Consider the following 27,880-nt stretch of genomic DNA (forward strand, 5'->3'; position numbering starts at 1 on the left):
TAACCACTCAAATCCATCTGTTATCTCTTTTATTTTATTTTATTCTCCTTTTTAAATAATACAAAACAATTATAATAAATAATCAATTTTTTAACATTCTTCGTCAAACTAGTATTATATTATGATCATGTGTCATGTCCCTGCTCCTTCATGACACGTATGATTCGATTACTCGTGAATTTGTTCATTTTGTATGAACCGACTCTCAAATTGGCCAGAAAATCCGTTCATTTTGAATGAACCGACTCCCATGCTGATTCGTGAATCTGTTCATTCGGAATGGACCATCTCCCAGTTGGACTTGCGCGCGCGGGCAGTATGGCGGGCTGCAGAGGGATTTGACTGAACGGCAGCTTTGAGTTGGCAAAAAATTCGCTGAGTGATGGCTTCGTTTGTTACAGAAGTACTTGCGAGCTCGGGAAAACTGGAAAAAGATGACCTTGCTTCGAAAATATCCAAACTATCGCGGAAAGTGGAGGAAACCAAGGTAAACAAACTTGGGTCGAAACAGACTTTGCTAGCTAGCTAGCTGTGCTTGTTAGCTAGTTGGCTAGTATGGTAGCTGTCACAGCTGTCTGTTATAGATGGTACAATTACAGTGACATCTTGTTAAACATTTCTGACTAAAAAAACTTATTGACTGTTGATTATGGTGTTATAATGGTAGCTAAATTCATTCTCTGAAGTAAGCACTGTGTTTTGCGCTAGTAAACTGCTCTTCATTTTTGTTTATGTGTTTATTCGTATTAGTAGTTTGTTTGCTAGCCATTTTCTTGCTAGTTCACAGGTTTGATTAGTGAGTTGTCATTATCTGTCTGTCACATTTAGCTGGTTGACGTGTCATTCATGGTTAAGCTAGTTAGCCTGTAATAGCCACTTACACCAAGATCATCAAGAACTTTAACTTTTGTTCCTTATGAAAGGACAATTCCATGCTTCGAGTGCTGCTTGTTGAAAAGAGGACTGTGTTCTTCCTTCCTAAGGTCACATCACAAGTCTCACTGATAAGCTTGTGCAGGCAATAAGTCATTTTGCAAGTCACACTAGAATTGTTCTAAAGCCTTTCAAGTTTCATATTTATTTGTTTTCTGTTGTTTTCCTGTCTATAGGAGGAGATATCTGACATGATCAATAAAAAATACAGCGAGTTCATACCTAGTATGGAGGCGGCTGAAGAACTCATGGACCAGGTGGAATCCGTATCCAAAGACATTGATCTCCTGAAAAGCTGTATTGACAATGAGGTATGATCGAAACACCTTTTTATTCTTCAGTGGCATGATGACCAGATATTTGCATGATTTAAACATTGTGCAGGTGTAAATTAGTACCTGTAGGTAAGCTTCCTTCTGATGACTCTTCCATGCAGATCATATTTGTGCCAGCAATGTGCAGAGTAGAATGGTGCACTTGATACATTTTTTTTTTTTTTTTTTTTTTAAACAAGCGCAACAGTCATTATCATATCAGTATTATTGTCAGTGGTGTACTTTGGTGGTCCCTGACTATTTTCATAAAGATTGCTCAATGACCTTTGCACTACAATCAGGATGACCAACATGGCTGGGGCAAAAAAAAAAAAAAAAAAAAAAAAACAGACTTTGGGAGGGAGAAAAATTGTATTTCATTTAATAGATTTTAAAATGCTTTAAAATAATTAAGCTTAGATGTGAGTGGGATAGACTTAAAAAAAAATTAAGAAGAGAATATATATTCTTCTGCTTGACTTCTGTTTAATGAGACATGTTTGATGATGTCTTCCTGAGGTATTTAGGACTTGTTAAAATCATAAGCAACATGATTGATCACTTGGCTACTTATTACGCTCAGACAGAGCTCGCAACATTTTTGGTGTATGCAGTTCAGATTTATGTATAAACTTGTTAAATAAAACTTTCAGCAGCGTCACGTTTACGGTGTATATAATTAGGTCATTTGGACTGTTGTGCTGTCAGAATAAATTAATTCAGATTGAAGTGCCAGTAAAGCCAATATAAGACATGATTTGGACCTATTGAATGTCTGTACATGCAGGTACAGAGGAACCTCCATGAAGCTGTAACCGAATATGCCAAACTCAAGCAGCAGCTGGAGAAGAACACTGCGGTGATAAACATGCTCCAACATCTACAAGAGGTGAATGAGTTTACCTGGTGCATGTATGTGCATGTAGTCACTTTTGTTTCTAAGATTTAGTAGTGCAATTAGAAGTACATTTCCTTCCATGTGGTTAGGTACTTTTTTCATGCATAAGGAAATAAATGTTATTTTCACATTTATAGTTTGACTCAGCCATGGAGGAATATCACAAAACCTTGCAGCAGAAGAAATATGAGACAGCAGCCAAACAACTCGGAAAAGTGGGTAATAATGTCAGTTGTATCTGTAGATCAAACACACTGGCTATATTTACAGAATGCATGTTTTAAAGTTGCAGGCTGTACAGTTTAAACTTGTACATTCTGTATGTCTTTTCAGCTTGGATAGTAACACAACGTGTAGGTGGCGCATGAAAGCAATGTTAATGTTACTGCATTGTATTCTTTCAACTCGTGATTGTTTCCCCCCTAAGTATTCTATAATATTAAATATTCTGTAATATCAGAAGCTTATTAAATCAGTTAGGAGAGGCTCCTGTTGTGTTGCTCATTGACCTGTGTTGTTTTTTTTTACTTTTCTCAAGGCACGGGCCAGCGTTGAAGCCTTGAAAGCATGGAACACTTCAGATCTGCCCTTACTTCGTGCTCTTAGCTCAGAGATCACTGTACAGAGAGAGAACCTCATCTACCACCTTGGAGAAGAGTGGAAACAACTAGCAGTGTGGAAGCTACCTCCTGCCAAAGGTTAGAGTAATGAATAAACACTTAATGATAAACTAATCCAGGTTGAATTTAATACAAGGAAGAAAAAAGTGAATGTAGAATATTAATATCTTGATACTGTCAAGACTAATAACATGTCTTTGGCTTTGCAGTCCACAACAGGTCATATCATGGTTGTGATAACATTTTCAACACTTTATTTTGAACAAATTTTAATGGTGGTGTTCTCAAAAGAACTCACAGATTTTCCATGTAGTGTAATGAATACATGATTAGTTCTCAACATAAACTATGTGGCCAAAAAAAAAAAAAAAAAAGTGGACACCTGACCATCACACCCATATGTGTTCCGTTCCCAAACTTTTGACACAAACTTGGAAGCACAGGATTGTCTAGAATAGCTTTGTATGCTTAAGCATTAAGATTTCCCTCCACTGAAACTACTGGGTCCTAACATTCCAGCTTGGCAATGCCCCTGTTCACATCCCCATAGTCACATAACAAAATCTAGTGGAAAGCCTTCACAAAAGAGTGGAGGTTATTATAACAGCAAAGAGGGGACTAAATCTGGAATGGGATGTTCAGCAAGCACATATGAGTGTGAATGTCAAGTGTCTACATATTTTTGGCCATATAGTGTAAGTAGCAGTCTAAACCAGTCATTAATTCATTCATTCAGTCTTCAGTAAGGGCTTTGTCCTGGGATATCCGAAGCCTACCATGGACATACTGGGTGCCAGGCAGGAATGTACCCTGAATGGGATGCCAGTCTCACACACATTCACACACACTCTAGCACCAAGAGGCAATTTATGGTCACCAGTCCATCTACTTGCATGTTCTTGGGAAGTGGGAGGAAACCAAAGAACCTGGAGGAAACTCTAGCCTAACCCAGATCATCTTAAATTATCTTTTTTTTTTTTAAAACCCTATTTATGTATGTATTTATTTTTGCAGAAACAGTTACAAAGTACAAAAATCATTTCATTTATGACATATATTTTTGTCCAGCATACAGTCGTCATTCAAACCTAACTTATTTTCACAGAACTGACAGGAATGCAGTCTTTTCTGACCACTGCACTTCATTTAACTGGAGGAGAATCTAAAGAGGAAAAAGATACTCCCAGTCCATTTCTTTCCAGTGTACTTCAGGCCCTTGCTATTCAAGGAGAGCTGCATAAAAAGATCAAACTGTTTGGTAATAATAGTAGTTCTTTTGTTTGTTTGTTTTTTATTTGATTTAATTTACATGTTTGAGTTATGTACTGTGTATGGTGCTTATGGCTGACTCTGTGTCCCACCCCCAGGTCAGGTATTACTGAAGTACATGCTAAAGCCTCTGATCATGTACCCGTCTCTGTTGGTGGAGGTGAGTGAGCACCTTGAGGTGGGCACAGTGTTGAGTCTACAGAGCAAAGAGAACCAAGCAGAGCGCCCTACTCCTGCAGACGTGTACTCCAAAATCCTTTTAGTGCTCAAGACCCTGCACAAACACCTGTTTGGTACCCTTAAACATCTCACTTTCTTTTATAAATATCATCTTCAAAATTTCATTGGGGTTTAATGGATTCTTTATTAATTCTCTGCATAGATACAGCTGTTGGTGAAAAGAAAGTGTCTGCTATATTGGGAGACCAGATATGGGAGGAGATGTCGGACTGTATCATCCGGGAGTGCTTATTGTACTCCATACCGACTAACAGCAGTCAGCTTGCAGCTTATGATACGGTAACTACTGTTAGCAAAAGACGTGACAGTGTAATTGTTAGGGGTTGTGTTTGTTTGTTTGTTAGTTATTTGGTTGGTTGGTTTCTATCTTCAGGTTATCAAAGAAACGGAGCATTTTGAAAGTCATTTAAAGGAAATGGGCTACCTGCCTGGAGACTCCACAGATCTCTTGAAGTATGCCAGAAATGTCAACTGCCATTTCGCTAGCAAAAAATGCCAAGACGTCATAGTAGCTGCCCGGAAACTAATGACCTCAGAGATGCATAACACAGTTAAAGTAAGGCCGGTGACCATCCTTAACTGCTATAGTTGTATCAGATTTTCCCATAAGTGCTCTGGATAGTTTGTTGACCTGCCCATATTTGATCCTCAGATCTCTCCAGACTACAAGCTCAGCCTCCCTAAACTGCCAAGCCATGGTGGAGGGAGCAGAGAGAAGCAGGAGGGAAAGAAGAGTGGCCGGTGTGATCAGCAGATCCTGGAGAATGAGAAACAGCTGAACCAGCGCACTCTGTGCCTGCCTGTGTGTCGCATCAGTGAGTCAGTGCAAGAGCTGATGGAGCTGGCTATAAAAACCCTGTCTGAGGCAGTGGGCAGCTCCCCCCAGTGGTAGGTTTAATGACACACTGTTCCCTATTGATGGGTTTAGCTTGGTCTCTTGTTTAACCAAAAAAAAAAAAAAAAATTCATTTTTGGCCAAAAATCTGATTTTCCATTTTTCCACAGATTTCCACAGTCATCTCTAAATCAGCCAAGACAGGTTTTGGTGTCTGATGTTTGCTTTAGTTTTACATTAGAAATGGACATTTTTCTCCTTTAATTTCTTTTCAGTTGGTCTCAAACCAAATAAAAACAGTAACCATTTTGTCTCAAACCAAATACTTCATATTTGTTTCAAATAACCTTGCTACAGATTTTTTGTTAAATAAACAGTATTGTAAAATTATTATCCTTGTAACTTGCAGCATTCCAGTACAAATCTTTGGGAGTCATAGCCTATGGGAGTGAAGTGGCTGCTTTTGATTCTGATTTTTCATTGATTTTGTTTTGTTCATGTGTATCAATCACATCAGAAATTCTCTGACATCACTGAAGATCAGGATGAGGTCTGCGGTTGTTATAGAAAAGATTTTGGGTGAAACGACTTTCATTACTTGTTAGCGACATTAATCTCAGAGCTCCAGAACAAACATCAGGCACTGAGTCTTGGCTGATTATTTTTCACCTATTCAACCTATTTTACACCTATTTCAACTATTCTTTTAGGAAAATGGCTGAAATGTTTTATCGTTATATTGTTGTTGTTTTTTTCTAGTGCTGTCCAGCTCTTCTACACCACCCGAAATATTTTTCACTTGTTCTACGATGTGGTTCCAACATACCACAAGTAAGCTTGCTTGTCATATTTCATCATATAAACATTTACTTTTGTTTTTCTTAAAAGAAAAACCTGATGATTAACAGGTTTTGTGTTTCTGCTTTAACACAGGGACAACCTACTTAAGTTTCCTCACTTAGCCGCCATCCAGCACAACAACTGCATGTTCCTTGCCCACCATCTGCTGACACTCGGTCATCAGTTCAGACCACACCTTCCTTTGAAAGACGGAGTGGCCTATTTTGTTGACTTGGTCCCTGGCTTTAGAAAACTGGGTATGTTTTATAGATTTTCATTGCTGTTTTTTCTACTGAGATTCCAGTACTTTTTGAGACCTGAACAATAGCAAGCTCTACCCTAATAGTTCTTCTGAGCTTAAATCAGCTGCCTAGGAGCTTAAATCAACTCTGGTTGCTGTTGTGGAAACTCCTCTAGAGTTACTTAGTTTCTGAAAAGATTTATACTGGGGAAATGCACATGATGTTGTAAATGATAAGACTTGTGTTGTTTTTTGCTGTTTTCTTGTAAAGGTGCTCAGTGTTTTGTGGCACAGATGAACGTTCAGAAAGCAGAAATGTTGGAGAGACTGTCCACTGCCAGAAACTTCTCCAATTTGGACGATGAAGACAATTACACTGCGGCCAGCAAGGCAGTCAGACAAGTGAGAAACACCCCTTTATATGAATTTTTCAAGTGCATCTCTTTAAAACTTGTAATTTGATGTAGTGTTGTTTTCTGGTGATGGAGAGCTGATTAGTAAACAGTGCTTGGTGATGCTGTTCAGGTGATTCACCAGCTAAAGCGACTGGGGAAAGTCTGGCAAGATGTCCTACCGGTGAACATATACTGCAAATCCATGGGAACACTTCTGAATACAGCGATTTCTGAACTGATTACCAAAATCATGATGTTGGAGGTGAGCCCCAAAATGACAACAATGTGAACTTTCTTTAAAGTTGATGAGTGTTTAAATTTTGCAAACGATTAATCCCACCCCCAGGACATCTCAACTGAAGACGGAGAGCGGCTGCACACACTCTGCCAGACCATCATAGAGGAAGGGCCGCTAGTCTTCACACCGTTACCAGAGGAGTCCAAGAACAAGAAATACCAAGAGGAAGTGCCAGTCTATGTGAAGAAGTGGATGACCTTTAAAGAACTGTCCATAGTGCTGCAGGCCAGTCTGCAAGAGATTGTGGACAGGTAATACAAAGCACATTCATATCATTCATATCCTGAACATACAAGATTTTTTTTATAAGATTATTATATTTATAATGGTCAAACTGACTACAGAGGTAGTACAGGGTGCTTTCACATAGTTTAGTCAGTTTAGTCATTTTGAAGGGAGCCCTGATACATTTTCCTCCTCAGTGCCGTTTGTTTGGGCAGAAACACAGAAACTGACTAAAACAACTGGTCTGAGAACTTAGGAGTGAGGTGGTCTGGGTCCTGATCTCTGGTTCAGTTCAGTTGCAGTGAAAAAGCGATTTGACTGCAGGAAGGGAACTAAACACAATGTGTGTGTTGGGATTTTTTTTTCTTTCCACAAACTGATAAACTGAGCAACGAGGCACCGACTGAGCCAAAGAACAGAGCTGTGTCGCTGCAGAAATGCAGTGTGTTCTAGACATTAAAAGAAAATAAATGGTGGATATACAAAATACTAAAACTAGTTGTTTATATAATTATCTAGCTCTGGCTCAGTGCTCAAGCTTTGTTTACCCTTTACCCTTAAGTCTTTTTATTTATTTATTTATTTTTATTTTTTTATTTTTATTATATTGTATTTATTTTTATTTGTTTTCCCCGCAAGTCTAATTCAGAAATTGTCCCCTTTGGTTTAAAAACTCTCAAATATAAAAATTTGGGGGAAAAAATTGTACTGTTTTATTAAGAATTAGGCAAACTACATTTTTTAGGGGGTCATTATTCACTTCAGTTGTTTGTTTTTTTCAGCTTTTTGTTTTCCAAAATCTCAATTTTGATTTAATATTAAATTAATGAGGTATAAAATATGATGACTAAGACACAACATCTATTTTTATTATAGGAGAAATACTGTGACCAATTCTCTTGTTGTGCTTCTTCAAATTCTGGCCAAAAAAAATGTATATATTAGGTTAATAGGTTAGGTTAATATATTTATACATTCCATACTCATGCTAGGCTTTGGCTGCTAATTGATTATATATCACTATATTCAGTAAATGCAATGCTGTTATTGTTGACACGTCAGAATAGCATCATTACTCCTTCAGTTGAGCAGGAGGCTGCTTAAGCCCGCAGCGTTTTTGGCTGAGTAATGCATGCTGTTGTGCTTTAATTTTCAGTTGTATAGAATTACTGACACACTGTTTCTCTCCTCTAGGTGGGCAGAGGGCAAAGGGCCTCTCGCACAGGAGTTCTCCAGTAATGAAATGAAGAGTCTAATTCGAGCTCTGTTCCAAAACACAGACAGACGAGCCGTAGCCCTTACTAAAATCAAATAATGACTCAAATTGCCAATGCACTTAATAATGTTACTGGACTACAGTGCTACACAGCTGCTCTTCCCTCTTTAATTTGTGTTTTTTTCTTCTATTTTTCTATTGCGCTGTAACATAAAATAATAAATGCCTTTTCAAGCAATGACACTTAATACCTGACTGTTTGTATGTCTCTGTAAGGCTGTAATTATCTGAAATTTCTCATTATCTGTCACTCTGAAATATGTGTCTTAATTATTCTTTTAGATTGTTTAGTTTTTATAAAGTCATAGCCGATGTATTTGCAGTTCACTTACATAATAATAATTTTTATAAAATACATTTGATACATTAAAATGCAGCTCAGAGAAAGAAACAGAAAATAGAGAACGTAAAACTAACAGAAATTCTAAAAATGATAATAAAGTGACCATAAAATAAATAAATAATGACGATAACAGCAATAAGGAATTGCCAAATATATATACATACATACATACATACATATACACACGCACACACACACACACACACACACACACCAATCAGCCATAACATTAAAACTACTGATAGGTGAAGTGAATAGCATTGATTATCTCATTACAGTGGCACCTGTCAAGAGGTGGGATTTATTAGGCAGCAAGTGAACAGTCAGTTCTCGAAGTTGATGTGTTGGAAGCAGGAAAAATGGGCAAGTGTAAGGATCTGAGCGACTTTGACAAAGGCCAAATTGTGATGGCTACACAACTGGTTCAGGGCATCTCTAAAACAGCAGGTCTTGTGGGATGTTCCCGATATGCAGTGGTTAGTACCTACCAAAAGTGGTCCAAGGAGGGACAACCAGTGAAGCGGCGACAGGGTCATGGGTGCCCAAGGCTCATTGATGCGCGAGGAGAGACAAGGCTAGCCCGTCTGGTCCGATCCCACAGAAGAGCTATTGTAGCACAAACTGCTGAAAAAGTTAATGCTGGCTATGATAGAAAGGTGCCAGAACACACACTGCATCGCAGCTTGCTGCGTAGCTGCAGACCAGTCAGACTCCCCATGCTGACCCCTGTCCAGGGCTGAAAGTGCCTACAATGGACACATGAGCATCAGAACTGGACCATGGAGCAATGGAAGAAGGTGGCCTGGTCTGCTGAATCACATTTTCTTTTACATCCTGTGGACAGCCGGGTGCGTGTGCGTCACTTACCTGGGGAAGAGATGGCACCAGGATGCACTATGGGAAGAAGGCAAGCCAGCAGAAGCAGTGTGATGCCCTGGGCAATGTTCTGCTGGGAAACTTTGGATCCTGGGATTCATGTAGATGTTACTTTGACACGTACCAACTACCTAAACATTGTTCCAGACCAAGTACACCCCTTCATGGCAACAGTGTTCCCTAATGGCAATGGCCTCTTTCAGCAGGATAATGTGCCCTGCCACACTGCAAAGACTGTTCAGGAATGGTTTGAGGAACACGATAAAGAGTTCAAGGTGTTGACTTGGCCTCCAAATTCCCCAGATCTCAATCCGATCAAGCATCTGTGGGACGTGCTGGACAAACAAGTCTGATCCATGGAGGCCCCACCTCACAACTTACAGGACTTAAAGGGTCTGCTGCTAATGTCTTGGTGCCAGATACCACAGCACCCCTTCAGAGGTCTTGTAGAGTCCATGCCTTGATTAGTTGATTTTTTTCTAATCTTCAATGTACCTGTGTGTGTGTGTGTGTGTGTGTGTGTGTGCTGGCAGTGGCATAACCAGAAAAGATTTTCAAACACAAAATAAAACCTTGATTGTTTTCCTGATCTGTGCAGTTAAACAGGTGAGTGTGATGTGCTCAGAAAGCAGTAGGAGTGATAATGACACTAATTTGTTAATTAATCATTTAAAGCACAATCTACCTTTCCATATTAATACATATCTTTATGACACTGAAAATGATTAAAATAACGTTAATAATTGGGGTAAAATGACAAAATGTATTAAAATGTAATATTTTATGTCAGTATGGTCTCGTGAAGCCTGTATGAGGATATGTCTATTGAGTACATTTCAGAGTACTGGCACTTTGAGTACCTGAGTTCATGTCATGGATGGAAACTTCCAATTTAACTGAGAAAAGTTTGAAAAATCATTTTTGCACATAATACGACTACAACAAGGAAAAATACCGGAAGTTGGTTATGTTCAACACTTTACAGTGTAAATAAATGCGATTAAAATCTTCTTCAGACACAAGACACATAAAACGTGTACAAAGAGCTCTTTACTGGAGGCTTTTGAGGAAAAACAGTGTTTTTTTACAATGTAAATATTTCAGTTCAAACCTTCTGAATGCACATGATCACTGAAGCACTTAACAACCTGGGCTGCTGTCAAACTTAGCCTTTGCGACGTTTTACGACAATTTGTGAACCGGCCTATGACAGCAGCCCACAGAAGGTTGCCATGTTTGTAAAATGAAATCTTTTTCGAAATCAGGCTTTCAAAGATATTTTAATTTAATTAAGTGCTCACACTGTATGTCCATAACCATTTTTCCCCAAATAACTGTGTAGAAGGATTTATTTATTGTATATTAACATGATATTAATTACAGTACCCTTTTGAGTATGTTGGTCCATTTCTTGATTAATGTCAATTGTAATTGATTTGATCTGTGCAATAAAAAACTAAAAGAAAGACCAGATGTTTACATTCAGAGCTGATAACAATAGTGATCTACATGGTTAGCTTATATGTAGTAAAAATTCCCAAATTTCCATTCCTGTTTTCAAATGAGATCTAAATGCGTAACTGTTAAATGAATGTCTGAGTAAAGCCAGGCTCACACTGTACAGTTTCATCGCAGGTTGTAAGTCACACATCGTAAAAGAAGTGTTTAGTCGTGAGCTGAGATCAGTCGTCTGAGAATGCATAATGTGACATGCTCACCAGTGACCAGTTTAATGCCATTGTGACCAAAGACAGCTGGCAAGTACGTTTTTTTTCTCAGTGTCAGAAAATATTTATTGAAAATAAACACTATCCCGCTCCTCTAAAAGCCACTGATCAGAAGGTGGCATAGGATGATGCGAAATTTATGGAACAGCTACAAATACAGCAGCGGCAACGGTGAAACATAAAGGAAACCTGCTAATGGACAGAAAAAAGTCCTTATTTTACCAAACTCACTTGCCCAGATCATCTGATTGATGACTTAACCAGAACGTAGTCATTTTCTTTCATCGCAGGTCTATCGTTAGAGGATCTTCATCATATAATCTGAAATGGAGAACACATTATCACAGAGTCTGTTATGGAATTCGTGGAAGATCATTTCATACGGTGTAATTAATAATAATTTGAAAAGACTGCTAAAATCTCACAGTCAGAAAAGTCACAGGCTTTATTTTCAGCCTGTACACCTGACATATTTTAAACTAAGCCCGTTTTCCACTGTACAATTTCAGCTGGCTTTTGTTATTCGGTTTGTTGATTGTTGTCTGACAGCAAATTCAGGCCAAATATCATACAGTGTAAACTCAGCTTACAGCTTTCCAACTTTGTGGTAACAGTTGGAGCCTACATATAGGTGTGATGGTTAGGTGTCCACATACTTTTGGCCATATAGTGGATACAAGAGGTGTTCAGTCTTATCCGGAAAGGGCCGGTGTGGTGCAGGTTTTCATTCCAACCAAGCAAGAAGCCACACCTGAGTCTACTGAAAGCCAGGATCAACAGATCAACTGATGAAACAAGTGGAATCAGGTGTGGCTCCTGCTTGATTGGAATGAAAACCTGCACCCACACCAGGCCTCTGTGGATGAGACTGGACGCCCCGGTGTATACTATAGGAAAGATTAGGGGGAATATGTGCGGTTGTGGCAACCCAGGTGTAAAAGCCGGGAGGGCGCGGAGAAGGAGAGCGCCGTAAAGCGGGATGTTTTGGACAGGGGAGGTCATTGGAAAGTGAGGCTGTGGGGTTAAATTCAGGGCGCAGAAGTACCTAGGTGTCAGATATTCTGATACCAGAGACGCCTCTCTTGTACCCGGGCTAGTTTTCCTCAAGTGACTCGAGGTAGAAATGTTGCGTGTAGCGCTGAGACTGAGGCCGGCGCTCAGGGTTAGCCGCCCGGGTGTCCTCTCAGGCCCGGCCGCTGCAGCTCGCTCCGGACCGGTACCGTGCCACAGGAGCCGCTCTTACGCAGTCCGGGCTCTGAGTTCCGGCAGACATGTTCAGTACAGCTTCCTCAACTGCAGAACGCGGGCCTTACAAACACAAAATGTCGCTTTCAGTCAGAGCAAAAGGGTCTGCAGCCTGCCTCCTCACCAGAAGGTAACGTTCATGCTAAGCTGACTAGCTAACTAGCTGACTAGCTGACTGACCCAGCCTTGTTATGGTTAGCTGGTTAAGCGAGCTGCTGTGCTAGTCACTGGTCACCTTTTTTACCAGCTGCTTGCTTTGGCTGCTTTTTAATTTCATTTCTCCAGACAGTTAAACCTAGCTAGCAGACTAATAAAAAAATGAAGTTCTTTTTGTTTATTACTTCAGTACTTTTGTAAGAAATGGACTCTCTTCTGAGTAAAAATGCACTTTTATGGAATTTTCCTTCATAATGCCTTCATACACATCACCATCACTGTGTTCTTCAAGATGTCACCTTGAAACCCTTTTCTGAAGAAATTACACATTTGGTCCTTTTGAGGATTTTTTTTTTTTTTTTTATAAATCTTTTCTTTTCAATCTCTGGTAGTTTATCTTGTTACCACTAAAGCCCACTCAAGACAGTGTTACCTGAAGTACACCTGGCACGTATACAGAGCAATCAAGTATGATTGATACGTGATTTTACGCTACACGATAAATATGACGTATGTTTCATCACCATCATCATTGTCTTTGGTTTTATCCTGGTCAGGATGTGGTGGATCTGGAGAGTATCCATGGAATACACTCTGAATGGGACTCCAGTACATTGCAGGACACCACACACACACACACACACACTCATTCACATCGAGCCAATTCACCTGCTGGTTGGTTTGTTTGGAGGTGGGAGGAAACTGGAGAACCCAGAGGAACCTGGGTTGAACGTGGCCATGAGGAGAACATGCACAGAAATGCCACCCAGTGAAAGTATTTAATTTTGCAACAAAAATGGCAACAAAACAGCATCCTCATTATGGAAAAAAAATTGCACAAAAATGTGTTTAACATGGAATCATATGTTAAGAAATGAGCTGGTTAGAAATAAGTAGAAAAGCACAAAGGATTCTAGAGAGCAGTGTGTTGAAGTGATATTAGCATTGTGATAAATCACACTTCATATTGTCTGGTCTTTCTTTCTTTCTCCTCATCCCTTATTCTTGGTCCACTTTGGAGGCTGTGATGTACAATGCCCAACTGAATTTTTAGTTGATCCTACAAATGACCTTCCTTTTTATTTATTTTTTTTGCAGGTGACGCTCCCTGCTTTATCTCCCACCATGCAGTTGGGCACCATCGCTCGCTGGGAGAAGAAGGAGGGGGATAAAATTAACGAGGGAGACCTGATCGCTGAGGTGAGGCAGGAATCCGGCTTTGTACCTGGCTGTGAAATGAAGCCTTTTGTTGCGGATCAGTTCTTACCACAGTTCTACCTGTTTAATTCTCAAACCTGATTGGTCAGAAGATATTGATTCATTTTCTACAACTGTAGCTCTGACAGTCGTTCTGGCTACAAGGCAAATCACAGGTTTATGTTAATGCACTCGTTCTAACGTGTTATTGTTCCTGTAGTGACAGCGTACACAGGGGCTTACATTGTAGACGCTCCACATGAATGAATTAAAAATGTCTGAATCATTGCTGGGGAGGTTTTCTGTAAGGAATCGCTTATTTATCATTGATGGAAGGAGTCTCCAGTGTCACCACACTGCAACAGTCAAAAGTAAAGCTGTAACTTAAAGCTTTCCAACACAAAAGTCTTCAGTATGGAGGGCTTTGTGGTTTCTCAGTAACAACCCTCTGCAGTTTTTTTGTCTTATTAACTATAAAAGGGGCTGGTGTGGGAGCGGCTATTTATAGCTGCTGTAGTGTAAGTAATAACAGGAACGTGTTTCGTGGAGATTCCACAACGTGTTTATATAACTATAAACAGATATAACTGTAATTGTTGGAAAATTGCCGTGGTATAAGAGGAATAAAACCCTCTGGCGTGTGATGTCATAGGAAAATAATCAACTTCAGGGTGGTAACAGTAACTCTGCTTTGCATCTCGCCACCCAGTCGTTGATTATTTTCCTGTAACTGCACACCCCATGTGTTTTGTTCCTTACAGTTTATTTCCTAGTAGAGAGAAGATAACAGAAGTTTTATAGCACTTTTTACAGTAGTCATTAAAGTAGGTTTATAGCTGTCCATGCTTTAACTCCTAGAGATCAAGTGGAAAGTAGACAAGAACACTTAGATCGAGATAAAGTGGACGAGGAGCCAAAAGTCCTCAGACCAGTCCTGGGTATCATGAGAGAATTGAAGAGTTCTGCTCTATGCCGAATAGTTATCAGTGTAATCAGTAGACAGTTTGGTAATAAAGAGGTGTGAGGAACTTGTTGTCCTGAAGATGGCAGGAGTAGGATCTGGATGAAGGGGAGTTTGTTGGCCTCAGGATCCCAGTAACAGCTTGCTGACTTCAGAGAAACATGACTAGAAATGACACTGTTCAGTAAAATGTGGCGCAGATACAAACATCATCTTTAACACTGCAGAAGAAATATATTCGGAGCATTTTCTGTATCCTGTTTATTCAGGTGGAAACAGACAAGGCCACTGTAGGATTCGAAATGCTAGAGGAGTGCTATCTGGCCAAGATCCTGGTACCGGAGGGTACAAGAGACGTGCCCATTGGATCAGTCATCTGTATTACTGTTGAGAGGTGAGGAGGAGGTTTATTCCTTAGTGAAACCTCGTTAGTTTGTGTGCTTTGAAGGATATAACTGCTAAATCGATTGATTTCTTACTTTTAATTATTCAGCCAATGTTACGTTTGTCTTTGTGTCAGTATCACCATTTATATCTATTTATATGGCTGAGAGGATTTTATAAACACTGATTTTCAACTGAGAGAAAACCAGTTTAACCATGTAGACGAGCAGTTCAGTGACTTTTTTTTTTTTTTTTTTTTGTTTTTTTTTTGAGATTTAAACAAGCCACCTTCTCATTGCTGTAACTTTAATGGCCTGAAGCAGGATTCTGGGTTGATTTGCAAAGACTTTACATTTATTCTTATTTTAACTGACTGCATGTTGTAGCTTTGCAGCTCTATCGTTTTATCCTGTATAAACTGTGATGTAGCAATAAATCTAAACTTCAGTTCTGCACTTAAAAACAACCTGAAATGAATTGCGTTAGACATTAAAAGACATTTGTTTTTTTGTGATCTTCCAAAAGTGACATTTGCATTTGCATATTTGGCTGGCTAAAGAGATTTACAGCTGAGCAGTTGAGGGTTATGTGCCTTCCTCAGGGACTCCTCAGTAGCAGCTTGGTGGTGCTGGGGTTTGATGGGAACTCACAACCTTCTGATCAGTAGCCCGAAGAATTTAAGCACTGAGCCACTACTGGGAAAGATAACTGACAGTGTCATGTTATGTATCGCCTTCTCTTCCCTTCACACGCCCATCATCAAGCAATAACACTGAATCTGTTTCAATCAGAAAAACGTCAGGGGGAAAACAGAAAAATGTGTTCTGATTTGTTTCTCAAGTTGTACTGAATGTTGGAACTAAAACCCTGTGTATTTGACTTCAGCCCTGACCTCATCCCAATGTTTAAGGACTTCACTCTGGAAAAACTGGCCGCCTTAACTCCAGCAGCAGCAGCACCAGCTGCAGCAACTCCACCTCCAGCAGCCGCCTCCTCAGCTCCATCTCCTCCACAAGCCCCTGGCAGCTCGTATCCACCACACATGAAGGTGAGTCCTGACGGTTACCGGAGCAAGTCCCAGCTAATGATTATACAGTACGACAGATGTGCATTATTTGATATGTGACTAACTACTATATTAAGACAGTTTATCAGGGATGTGAGGAGCATTGGATTTGTAATGATTATCATGTGAGATGAGATGTTTCTTTATCATGGATCGTATAGATTCTTCTGCCAGCTCTTTCCCCCACTATGACGATGGGAACAGTCCAACGCTGGGAGAAGAAAGTGGGAGAAAAATTGAATGAAGGCGACTTGCTGGCTGAAATTGAGACCGATAAGGCTACAATTGGTAAGCTGTCACTCAAGAGTTTTCATTTCTGACCACTTGCATGTACCGATATCTAGAAACCTGGAGCTCCAAGGCTGAGTTCAAGGACATTTCTATGGCTTTTAAACAGTGTCTTTTAACAGAGCGAGTGAGAGACAGGTATTTGGGAAGGAGTGTGAGGTATTCGTGAGCGTGGACCAGTGAATCAGGAGTGCAGAGAAACGGTCATGCATGAAAGCACTTCAGTGCTCGCTGAAATGAGACGCGCATGCTGGCTTTTCTCAATGTCTCAAGTCAAGTTCATTTTTGAGACTTGGTTTTATTCAAAGTAAAATTCCTAAAATGGCAGAGACGAAAGTGAATCACAGCAAACTTAAATTTAATGTTGGCTACAGCTACAGCTGAACTAAACACATAGTACATAGCTAACATACATAGTGTGGTAGCTAACATGAACACGTAAGGTCACCATTTTTATTTATATGCCTGTATATTTTTCAGTTTCCCCTTGAAAAATCAGTTGATGAATGTAAATGCTCCCTTTATACAACAGTTAGTTCTGGTCTACTAATTTGATTGGTGGAGGGGGCGTTCCAAGAGTGCTTGTGTTTCCTATAACCGGGACATTTCACTGTGTGTATCCTGAAAAGTATGGCAAACGATATTTTTCAGGAATATAACTTTTGCCTTAAAATATGAAAGCTCGTCGGATAAAGATGAAAAGGAAGAAGGGACGCCAATTTTTCCGGAAGAAGGAATGTTCAAATCAGTGTGAGCTATCTAACCAGCTAGCCGACGTATTATAAAGTGAGTGTAGTAGCTTCAGGATCTCTTTCTGCTAGTAGAGCAAAGATAATCAGAACATTTGGCCATATTGTGTGAAAAATGTTATTTACTTTATTAATTTCTTGCTTATAGAACTGTTGTATAAAAAGCAATATCATGCGTGTTAGTGTGCTTATACTGAATATTCACTCTTGCTTGTGTGATATTGCCTCAGTAGCATACACTATTGACAGGGGAAAAAAGTTGAGAAAAGAAAAATATCCCGTGAGTATATAACAGGAGGTGCCTGTTAATCAGCTGATTATTTAGATCATGTGCATTATAGCAGTTTTTTCCCCAAAACCAGTACTTGGCATTTCCATGTTTTTGCTCTCCCCAACTCCCAACACACGTAACTCAAACAGTAGACAGCACTGAATACCTGCTTCTGATGTGTTGGGAATTTGGCGAGTGTAACAATGTGGACTGTCTTGAAGGGACCCGTGGATTCGGGAAAATCACAGAATATGCCATGCTGGGAACAACTGCCCAGTCTCGGTTATAAACTGTAAACTTTTATGTTTGTAGAACAGCACCTGGCAGAAATAATGTATTTTTGCAGGTTTTGAGGTCCAGGAAGAGGGCTACTTGGCTAAGATCATGGTGTCTGAGGGAACCAGAGATGTCCCTCTAGGCACCCCTCTGTGCATCATGGTAGAGAAAGAGTCTGACATTCAGGCGTTCGCTGACTATGTGGAGACCGGCGTGGCTGCTAGCCCGCCTCCAGCTCCTGCACCGGTAAGTAACGTTTATTTAATCTTTTCTTTTTATTCACTGTTTTTATGGTCTAGCAAACGCTTTTCCTGATTTGATACCTGATCAGAGGGACGTAGAACCTCAAGGCAGTCAGTGCGCCAGCTCCTGATTAAACAAACTAGTTTCTGGATTTCATTATGATTCTTATAAGCAGTAGACAGTTATGCAGTATGTGAAGTGAAGAGACTTGAATGGATCTGGTTCTATTTTCAGTACGTATCGGAAGATCTCATCTGACTGAGTTGCAACACATTTAAGCTTACAGCAGCGCAGGGTGGTGTGGGGTAATCGACTGCTTTTTATTATTTTTGGCTGCTTTTGGCTTACAGCATGTCAAGGCTGTTCTTATTGCAACCTTAGTAACAGTGAAAGGTGAGGTCATTGTTTGCTCTGTTGGACGTGATGGGTCTGAGCTGGCACTGCAGATGCTTCTATGGACTTTTTCTTTTTGACTTTCATTCAGTCATCAGTAGTAGTGGGTTAAATTTTTCCTTGTCTAGCAATTATCCATTAGTAGAACCTGATGGTTGCGATACAGTAGAGTTGTGCATCAGACTTTTTTTTTTTTTTTTTTAAATTAATAAAATCCTGCCCTGCCCACTCGAACACATTTTTAAATTAGTATTTAATTAGTATTTTCAACTTCCGCAGATCTATTTCTCCATTTTAATGACTGATAAAAATGATTACATTCAATTCAAATAGATTAAAATGATATTACAAAAATATCATGATACAAGACATTTCTACGATGCGCAATACGCATCATGATATACTCTACGCAGCCTGCCAGCCAAACAGTAGTGTAATTTTAAAGACTTAGAAAAATTACTTTTCTAAGGTTTATCACATAATTGATCCCAATATCAATATTATATTCACATATAATTTCATATTGACCAGCCGTAAAACAACTTCTTAATTCTTTACAAAACTAAGTATATAGCCCAAGGATTTTGTTTGTTTAAAGACAGTCGTGTCATTAAGATGTCAGGTACATGTAGTCCAGTATAACAAAGAGCTGTTTTCAGGAAAAATTAACGGATCCTATTTCTGTTTTTGTAACTGCTCTAACTGTTGAACTAAACCTGCAGTTGGTCTCAAAGCAGCACAGTAAATTAAAGAAATAATTCATTCTGTATTGTGTGTACAGTGCCAGCATATTCGCTTTAATCAAGATGGCTCATGTCTAACCCTGAATGTCTCTTAAGGTGGCAGCTCCTCCTGCTCCGTCTGCCCCAGCAGCCCCTGCGGCGGCCCCGGCTGCTGCTCCTCCAGCTGCTGCTGCTAGGAAGGGCAGAGTGTTCGCAAGCCCTCTGGCCAAGAAACTGGCTGCTGAGAAAGGGATCGACCTCGCACAGGTCACTGGTGAGTGCATAGTTTCACTCCAGTCTTGGCACAGTGTTTATGATAAATGTTGGCATTACAAGGATGAGTTTACCTGACACAAGCTCCAACAGAATCCAAGACAGTTGTCTCTCTAATGTGTGCAGGCTCTGGACCAGATGGCAGAGTAACCAAGAAAGACATTGAGAACTTTGTCCCAGCCAAGGCAGCTCCTGTGAGTGAAGTTTTTGGCCATTGACTGTACTTTTCTGTATGAAAATGGGGGGAAAAAATGTTTGTCATTTTAGCCAGATTATAAGTTTCACCCTATGGAAACCCTATCACCATATGTTCACACTAGCAAGCAACAAAGAGACGAGCAATTCATTTTCTATGTACATGTAGGACACTGAGCCACTTCTTCAGTTCCCCACTCTCAACTTGAATTCCTGCCTGAAATTAGTCCCCATTTACGGTTTGATATGCAAAAATGGAAGAAAAAAACTTACAACTATGGTTTCACCTCATCTTGTCATATATGATGTGTATAAAGACATTACGAAGACAGTTTGGAAGGAAGTAGTAGAGATTGTTGGTACCTCTGGTGAGTGTACGTAGTTGGGGCAGTTAGCTTGATTTAGTAAAGCTAGTATAAAGCTGCACGCACGTGTAAATCAAACAACCAGGTTTGGCTGCTACTACTGTTTCCACAAGTGACAACAGCGGTCGCTATACAGCCGCAAGAGACCAACTACAAGTGAGCAATTTGTCGCTTGCTAGCGTGAGCGTAGGGTAAGACACATCCTTCTACATTCTGTCTGCTGTTTTCAATTTAAGATATAAAATGCATAAATATGCCAGACATTTTGCCTCAGTCTTCACATTGATTAACATTTTAGTATTCCTGTTTCAGTATTATTTCCCAATATGCAACTTGCACTCAGTTGTGTAACTTTATCTTAGTTGGTGGTATTTCCAAATCAATTTTTCAAATTGATGATTTCTGCTTTCTATGACAAGTGCTGCCAAAGTGGTACCACCTTTTAGAAGGCAAAAATATAGATCCAAAGTCTGAAGTTCTATGTTGAATAATTTAATGTTATAGTAGTGATCTTTCTTCTTATGGTGCCAGATTGCAGTTGCTCCTGCTGCACTTGCGCCCGCTCGTGCTCCAGCAGCTCCATCTGTACCCACTGGCACCTTCACTGACATCCCCATCAGCAACATCCGCAGGGTGAGTCTCCTTCAGTACAGTACAGTACACTCCTCAGCTCTGATCTGGCCCGCAGCATTTATGTGTTATTAAACAGAGAAGTGCTACTGAGACTACTGTCTCATACAGAGGCTTCATGCATGTTGATGCAAAAGGTAGTAAGGAACTAGAATTGACCGGGTATCAGACAATGACATGAAAATGCATAATGTAATCTAGTAAGCCTAGTACATTAAAAATCGAAAAATGTACTTTCTACTAAACCACTCCACTAAGCAACTTTGTTTAGCAACTGTAACTATGCACTGGTACCTCCGGGAGTCTTTCAGGATGTTGCCGTGTGTGTGTGTGTGTGGCATACTGGAAAGAACCTTGTCATACACAGCAAATGTTCTCCGTAAAGTGCACATAATCATATGTATATTCTCTATGACCATAAAATACCGTATACAATTATATGTATGTGTGTGTGATGGATAGATAAATAAAAATGATATTTTATGGTCAGAGATAATATGATTACTGATGCACTTAAATTTACTAATTTATATCCACTTTAAGTGTAACAGTATATAGTATTATATACTGTTCTAATAAAAACAGCAACATTTGTTACTTATACCTTTTTCCTACCTCTCTGCTCCTCGTTTGATTTTGCCAATAAGGTGATTGCACAGAGGCTGATGCAGTCAAAGCAGACTATTCCTCACTACTATTTGTCTGTGGATATCAACATGGACCAGGTTCTGGACCTCAGGAAAGAGCTCAACGTGGTGAGATGCTGCATGACTTCATTTTTATGGTTTTTGTTCTTTTTGAGATTTGTCATGTACATAACATTTTGCTAGAAGTGAGATGATAAATTACCTTTTTTTTTTTTTTTGTTTGTTTGTTCCCGATTTCCCCCCCCCCCTCCTGTGTCATCACATGATCAGGAGGTGAAAGCAGACAACATTAAACTGTCAGTGAATGACTTCATCATCAAGGCATCAGCACTGGCATGTTTAAAGGTTCCAGAGGCCAACTCCTCCTGGATGGACACGGTTATCCGACAGTGAGTGACCTCAAGATTCACTCGTCATGTAGTTATAGTGGTTTCGCACAAGTTTACATCACAGCATGGTTTACATCACCACAGGTTTTGTGTCATAGCATTGAATCCCATAAAAAAGAGTTAAATGTTGAGCTTCCACTTTTTAAAGTCATACTTATGAAACTCCTCAACAATGCTTATAATTATAATGCAAGATCAGGCATGCTGAATTACCACAGGAACCAATTATACTTGCAGTAACATGAGTGTTGTGTCTGGATGCAAATATCTGGCTAACGACTGATCCAGTCTTGCTCATGTGTTTACATTTGGTATTTATATCTGTCTCTTATTTTATCTTTTCTTCTGTGTGGCATTCTGGGGAAAACCCATCAGATGTCGCTGAGGCTGAATTCTGGCAAACACCCCAAGTTAAAAATAAAAGACCAAAATATTTTTCTTTCTGCTGGTATCACACTTTAAAAACTCTACTTTATGAAAACAAATACATTTCCACAAATTGACGTGGAAATGTTTTTATTAGCTTCCTAAACTAACCAAGGCTTTCTGCAAAGATCATGACTGTAAGCTATGAATAAAAGAAGGTGAAAAGACATAGTTTTTATAGTGGTTATATTTTATTTATTACATGTGAAGCCAAATGCAAATTAGAGTAATAAATGATTGTTTATAGATGCTTGTAGACAGTCACTGTGCTGCTGTTTTTCTCTGGAGCTGAAATGAAATCTTTAAATTAACTTTTCTCCATTTTCACTTTTGGGGTTAGCAGAATTTAAAATGCTAGAACTTAAGAGGAACATATTTTGTTTCAGGAAAGTCTGTAGATTTCAGAACTATATTTAATAGAATAGGGTTTATAATGCCAAGCAGTGTTTTATTTTTGATAGTGTCCAGCCACAGGATTAATTTTCTCTGTAATGCCAGCCTGATGCAGTCACACTATGAGTTGTGTACAGATTATATCCTTTCTATCTGTTGATATAATAGTGTTCCAGTTATAACACTGCAAAAGTGCAGGTTTATTGCAAGGAGTTTATGGGTCCCTTCAAATGCCTCCTGATTCTGTATGCTCCTCACCACAAGGGGGCAGCAGTGCTGTGAACATGTCTCTGTCTGCAGAGACTTTAGTATATAGTAATTATTAGTTAGTCTTGGGCTTAGATTATTATTTATTATTATTATTATTATACACACTTTTTGTTCACTTTCAGAAATCATGTGGTGGATGTTAGCATTGCAGTCAGCACATCCAACGGTCTGATCACTCCCATTGTGTTCAACGCTCATATTAAAGGCTTAGCAGCTATCAGTAAAGATGTAACTGCTCTGGCTGCTAAGGCACGTGATGGCAAGCTCCAGCCACATGAATTCCAGGTGAGTACAACACAAACTGTTTACACTTCAAACATTTTATCTGTACACCATCAGCATACATACTTGGATCTGAAGAGTAAGGACAGAATAGAAGTATCTTTAAGGGCGTCTCCACATTTGGCCCACATATTTGAGTCTGTGCCCAGGATAATTCTGGGCTTGTTTGCTGGAGGGGCTCATAATTACAGAAATCATCCTTCCGTACTGTGGCTCACTTGCGTAGTTCCATACGTCACGTTTACGCACACAACTTTGCAAAGGGGGATGTACTAGGTTTGTCGGTTTGCTGCATATTATTATTATTATTATTATTATTATTATTATTATTATTATTGTCCTGAGGAAAAACAGCTTTTTTTTCTGATGCACGGCATGCCATCATGCAGGAATACCATGCAAACAAGGAGCTGTTCTCAATTAAGAACATTTTTATAGCCATGCAGGCTGGCATAAGAAGCTATTCTTTCAGTGCAAGCACTCGCATGCAAGATGAGATGATTACATAGCTCCAGTCCTATGAAAGTCTGGTTTATTTATCAGAAAAGCATTCCGTTTCCGACGCTGATCATAACCCTTTCCCTGCCACTATGAAACCTGAAACAGGAAGTAACTTGACAAGTTGAACCGCTCACTTTACTCAGCATGCAGTACTGAGAGAGGACAGCTTCCACACTTGACTCGTACCACATCACGCTTCGGTTGAAGCAAGCCCCAGACCACTGGTTTCAAAATGACAAGAAATCGGTTTTCTGGACTGCTCCCAGGCTCGAAAACAGCTTTCACACTTCAAACATACCAAACTCTCAGGGCAAACGGCACAAAAAAACAAATGTGAAATGTTCAAGCCAGACTGTAACATTGTTTTGATCTGCCTTTTAGGGTGGCACCTTCACAGTCTCCAATCTGGGCATGTATGGCATCAAGAACTTCTCTGCCATCATCAATCCTCCTCAAGCCTGTATCCTGGCAGTGGGAGGCTCAGAAAAGAGGCTGCTGCCGGCAGACAATGAGAGAGGGTGAGACAAAAATTCACCAATGTCAACTCAGTTCATCAGCAGAAAAGTCTTAAGCTTTGTGGAGGCAAGACACTACAGGTGAATAGGGTCATGTAAACAATAGATACTACAACCAGGCTTTTGATTTTTAATTTTGCTTTTTTTTTAAATTAAAATTTTTAATCTTTCTTTAATGTTAAAATGATCATTTTACTGTCATGACACTCGAGACTTTTACGGAATAGTCTGGAAAATCATTTCATCATTCTTTAATCATGAAAATATCACGAACTGTTAAATATTTGGGGTTTTTTTTTTTGGTCTTGATTTTATGCTGGGGGGGGGTGAGTAAATCCAAGAATTGTCTACTTTCTAGACGTTCCTATCTAATAAGCTTTTAAATATGAATAGGAATGGACATTTAAATTTTCATGAATACACGTCATCTAGAAACAGAGATTTGGTTTTGAATATAGGGGAAAACTTTTTATGGAACATGTTTTTAGAAATGCGGTGTGCTTTGTAGGCTCAAAAGTGACACGGCAGAAAAGCATCTGCCCAATTGTCATGGCATACACTATTTTCCCCCATCAATCACAGCGACACTAACCAATCGTGGGTGTCTGTGAGCTCATGTATACGGAGAAAGGCAGTTGGTGTTTTCCTTTGAGTGTGGTACGCTGCCCTGTGGCAACCTGTGACATAGCATGAGATGATGCAGAGGTTGGCTTCACGTGTGTGAGGGCAATCACGTGTTGGCTCTCCCCCTGTGCTGGCGTGAATGTTTCCGCTGTAGTTAGTGGTTAATAAAGGAAATTGACACCATGATGAAGCATCACTTGACCTATACAAGTGTGTTAAGAAAATATTCAGACATTTTCACTTTGTTATGGATTTTATTGACTTTTTGACCATTAATCTACACAATAATCCATGATGGCAAAGTGAAAAAATGTTTTTAGAAATTTCAAGTCAATTTCAATCAAAAACTGAAAACTCTCAGCTAAGTATCCAGATTATCTTGAAGCCTCTAAAACCTGACTTGAGTCTACTTGTGGTACATTCAATTGTTTGGACATGATTTAGAAAGGCACACACCAGTGTGTACCAAAAACCAAGTCATGAAGTCCAAGGACCTCCCCATAGGCCTCTGCAGTCAAATTGTGTCAAGACTTAGATCTGAGAAAGGGTATAAAACCATTTCTGAAGCGTTGAATATTCCCAAAAGCACAGTGGGCACCCTTGTTGTGAATGGAAAATGTTTGGATCCACCAGCGCACTAACAAAGCTAAGGTCCTCCATGGAGATGGGAGAAGCTCTTGGAAGCACAACCATCTCAGAAATACTCCCTCAATCAAACATTTGTGGTAGAGTGGCTTGACAGAAGCCACTCATGAGTAAAAGGCATAAGGCAGGGACTTAAAGGAGAGAATGAGGGGGGAGAAAAGTTTGAGAGAGACACTAATTTTTTTGGGCTGAACTCCAAGTGCTGTATCTGGCTAAAGCTACTGCTACTAAAGGTACTGCTTGTGAAGCATGGTGATGGCAGCATAGTACTTCTTAGTGGTAGGGATATTGAGACTGGTAAGAATTGAGGGAGTGATTATTGCAGCCAAATAGAGAGTTTCTTGAAGGAAACCAGCTCCAGACTGCACATATCCTCAGACTGGGGCGAAGGTTCACATTTCAGTACAACGATGAACCGAAGTATACAGCCAAGAGAGCGCTGGTGTGGATCCAAATGGCCAGACTTGGACCCCATAGAGTATCTGTGGAGAGACCTGAAGATGGCAGTTCAGATACTCCCCATCCAATCTGATTGAGTGTGACAAAATCTGCCAGGAAAAATGGGAGAAACTGCCCAAATCCAGGTGTGCAAAGCTTGTTGAGACTTACCCAGGAAGATTTGAAGCTCTAAATACTACCAAAGGTGCTTCTTCAACTTACTGAATAAAGGATCTGGATACTTATTTAAATGAGAGATTTCAGTGTTTTGATTTTTAATAAATTTTCATAAATTGTTTTCCCATTATCAGTTATTGTGTGTAAATTGATGTTCAAAAAAATGATCAATTTCTAATTAAATTTATAAGACAAATTGAGTGATCTGAACTGGAGGGATCTGAATACTTTCTGAACCCCCTGTATATTAGGAACCAAACTTTTCATAAGATAGTGGTGGACATGACTGTACAAAAACAGCAAAAAACATTTTTCTGTTTGATATTTTTATGGCTACAGTCTTAGAGAATTGATGTAGATACAGTTCATCAAAAAAAGATTTGCCAAAGATGGGAAAGTTCGCCATGACAAATTGTTTCTACCTGTAGCGTCTTGCTTTTAAGAAAGAAACCCATTTTCACTTGCCTGCTCTGTGTGTGTGTGTGTGTGTGTGTATAATTGTTTTAATGAAGTACAATATTTCTGTATTTATAAATGTTGTGTTTTGTAGGTTTGACGTGGCCAGCATGATGTCTGTGACTCTGAGCTGTGATCACCGGGTGGTGGACGGTGCGGTCGGGGCACAGTGGCTGGCCGAGTTCCGCAAGTTCCTGGAGAAACCCGTCACTATGCTGCTTTGAGGTGCTGTCAGCCTAAAATGCCGAACTCTAAGATCAAAGGAGGTCTCTCTCAAATGTTACACACTCGGGATTGTACTTTATTTTTTTCATTTTTTTATTTTTATTTTTTTTGGTCCCCACTTTTTCAACCCCTCACTCTCTCTCATTATTCACCCCCCCATGGGTACTGTATTTAAAAAAATAAATAAATAAAAAAATAAACATTAAAACGCTCTAACGTGTTAGGATCTGGAATAATCTCTCAACCCAGAGTGGTCCGTTATTTTAGATCTGTTTGACTTTAGGAAGGGCTGTTGGGAAAAAGTCTGTGTGTCATAAATTCAAGGGGTCTCTATGAAGATTTTGATGCTTTTTACCCCTCGCCATAGTTTCAGAATTTCTCTAAAAATGGTACATTGGAGGATGTTCTGGTATAGAATGAAGTGCACTGTTTTCCTAAGAAAGAGATGAAATACTCCCATCTGTCCATTTGTGTGCCAAATCATCTTATAAGAAGGTTGTAATGCTGTATGAATTGGTCATCAGTTCTCTCTGTCGTTTATGTATAAATTTGAACCTGACACTCATACACAGATCTTTTTTTAAAAGGTTACCTACACTTCCTGAGTAACAAACAATGGTTTCCTCTCTGGTGACCTGTAAAAGCTTTTGACTCAAATGCTGGTAGTCTTTATTTATTACATAAAGATTTCACTCCAGACAAAGCACACTAGTGCCTTTGCTCTGTTCCTATTACTGTCTCTCTTTTTTTTTTTTTTTTTTTTTTGTTTTGTTAATGTGGCAATATTTTAACATCTTTTTCTGTATTGATAACGCACAAACATGCAGAACCGAGTGAATTTAAAAAATAAATAAATAAAAAAAAAGATCCCAAAACTGAAATGCAACCTTGAACTGTAATAGTTGTTTATGGATTCATGATGCTCTGAGAGAGTTTATTCAAGCCATGAAGACATGGTGGGCACAGAAAGCAAGTGTGTAAATCAAATAAAAAAAAAAAAAAAAAAAGACTTATGATGTAGTAAAAGGAAAAATGACTATAATGTTGCATATGAAAAATAATAAAAGAATGTACACAAAGTTTCTTATTGAAAATTCCTTGATTGGTTTATTTATCTATTTATTTAATGCTGAGAAACACCCACTCTC

At 39.4% G+C, this 27,880-nt stretch overlaps 2 protein-coding genes across 2 annotated transcripts; both read left to right on the forward strand.

Moving 5' to 3' along the window:
* Window positions 1-276: 276 nt before the first annotated feature.
* zw10 (zw10 kinetochore protein) lies at window positions 277-8,572 on the forward strand. The gene is made up of 16 exons (XM_026938983.3): window positions 277-487; window positions 1,110-1,244; window positions 2,035-2,136; window positions 2,283-2,360; window positions 2,684-2,843; window positions 3,871-4,023; window positions 4,133-4,327; window positions 4,417-4,553; window positions 4,648-4,830; window positions 4,927-5,162; window positions 5,869-5,940; window positions 6,043-6,206; window positions 6,462-6,592; window positions 6,716-6,847; window positions 6,932-7,134; window positions 8,303-8,572. The coding sequence occupies exons 1-16, from the start codon at window positions 383-385 to the stop codon at window positions 8,421-8,423; spliced, it is 2,307 nt and encodes a 768-aa protein (XP_026794784.1). The 5' UTR covers window positions 277-382; the 3' UTR covers window positions 8,424-8,572.
* Window positions 8,573-12,279: 3,707 nt separating this feature from the next.
* dlat (dihydrolipoamide S-acetyltransferase (E2 component of pyruvate dehydrogenase complex)) lies at window positions 12,280-27,814 on the forward strand. Its single transcript, XM_026938726.3, has 14 exons — window positions 12,280-12,705; window positions 13,830-13,931; window positions 15,159-15,283; window positions 16,159-16,321; window positions 16,501-16,627; window positions 17,994-18,169; window positions 19,399-19,555; window positions 19,681-19,748; window positions 20,646-20,747; window positions 21,392-21,499; window positions 21,662-21,780; window positions 22,992-23,154; window positions 24,034-24,170; window positions 26,602-27,814. Exons 1-14 carry the CDS (start codon window positions 12,454-12,456, stop codon window positions 26,729-26,731), a joined length of 1,929 nt encoding a protein of 642 aa, XP_026794527.3. The 5' UTR covers window positions 12,280-12,453; the 3' UTR covers window positions 26,732-27,814.
* The last annotated feature ends 66 nt before the right edge of the window (window positions 27,815-27,880 follow it).

This window comes from Pangasianodon hypophthalmus, chromosome 15 (assembly GCF_027358585.1).
Source record: "Pangasianodon hypophthalmus isolate fPanHyp1 chromosome 15, fPanHyp1.pri, whole genome shotgun sequence".
Classification (NCBI taxonomy): Eukaryota; Metazoa; Chordata; class Actinopteri; order Siluriformes; family Pangasiidae; genus Pangasianodon; species Pangasianodon hypophthalmus.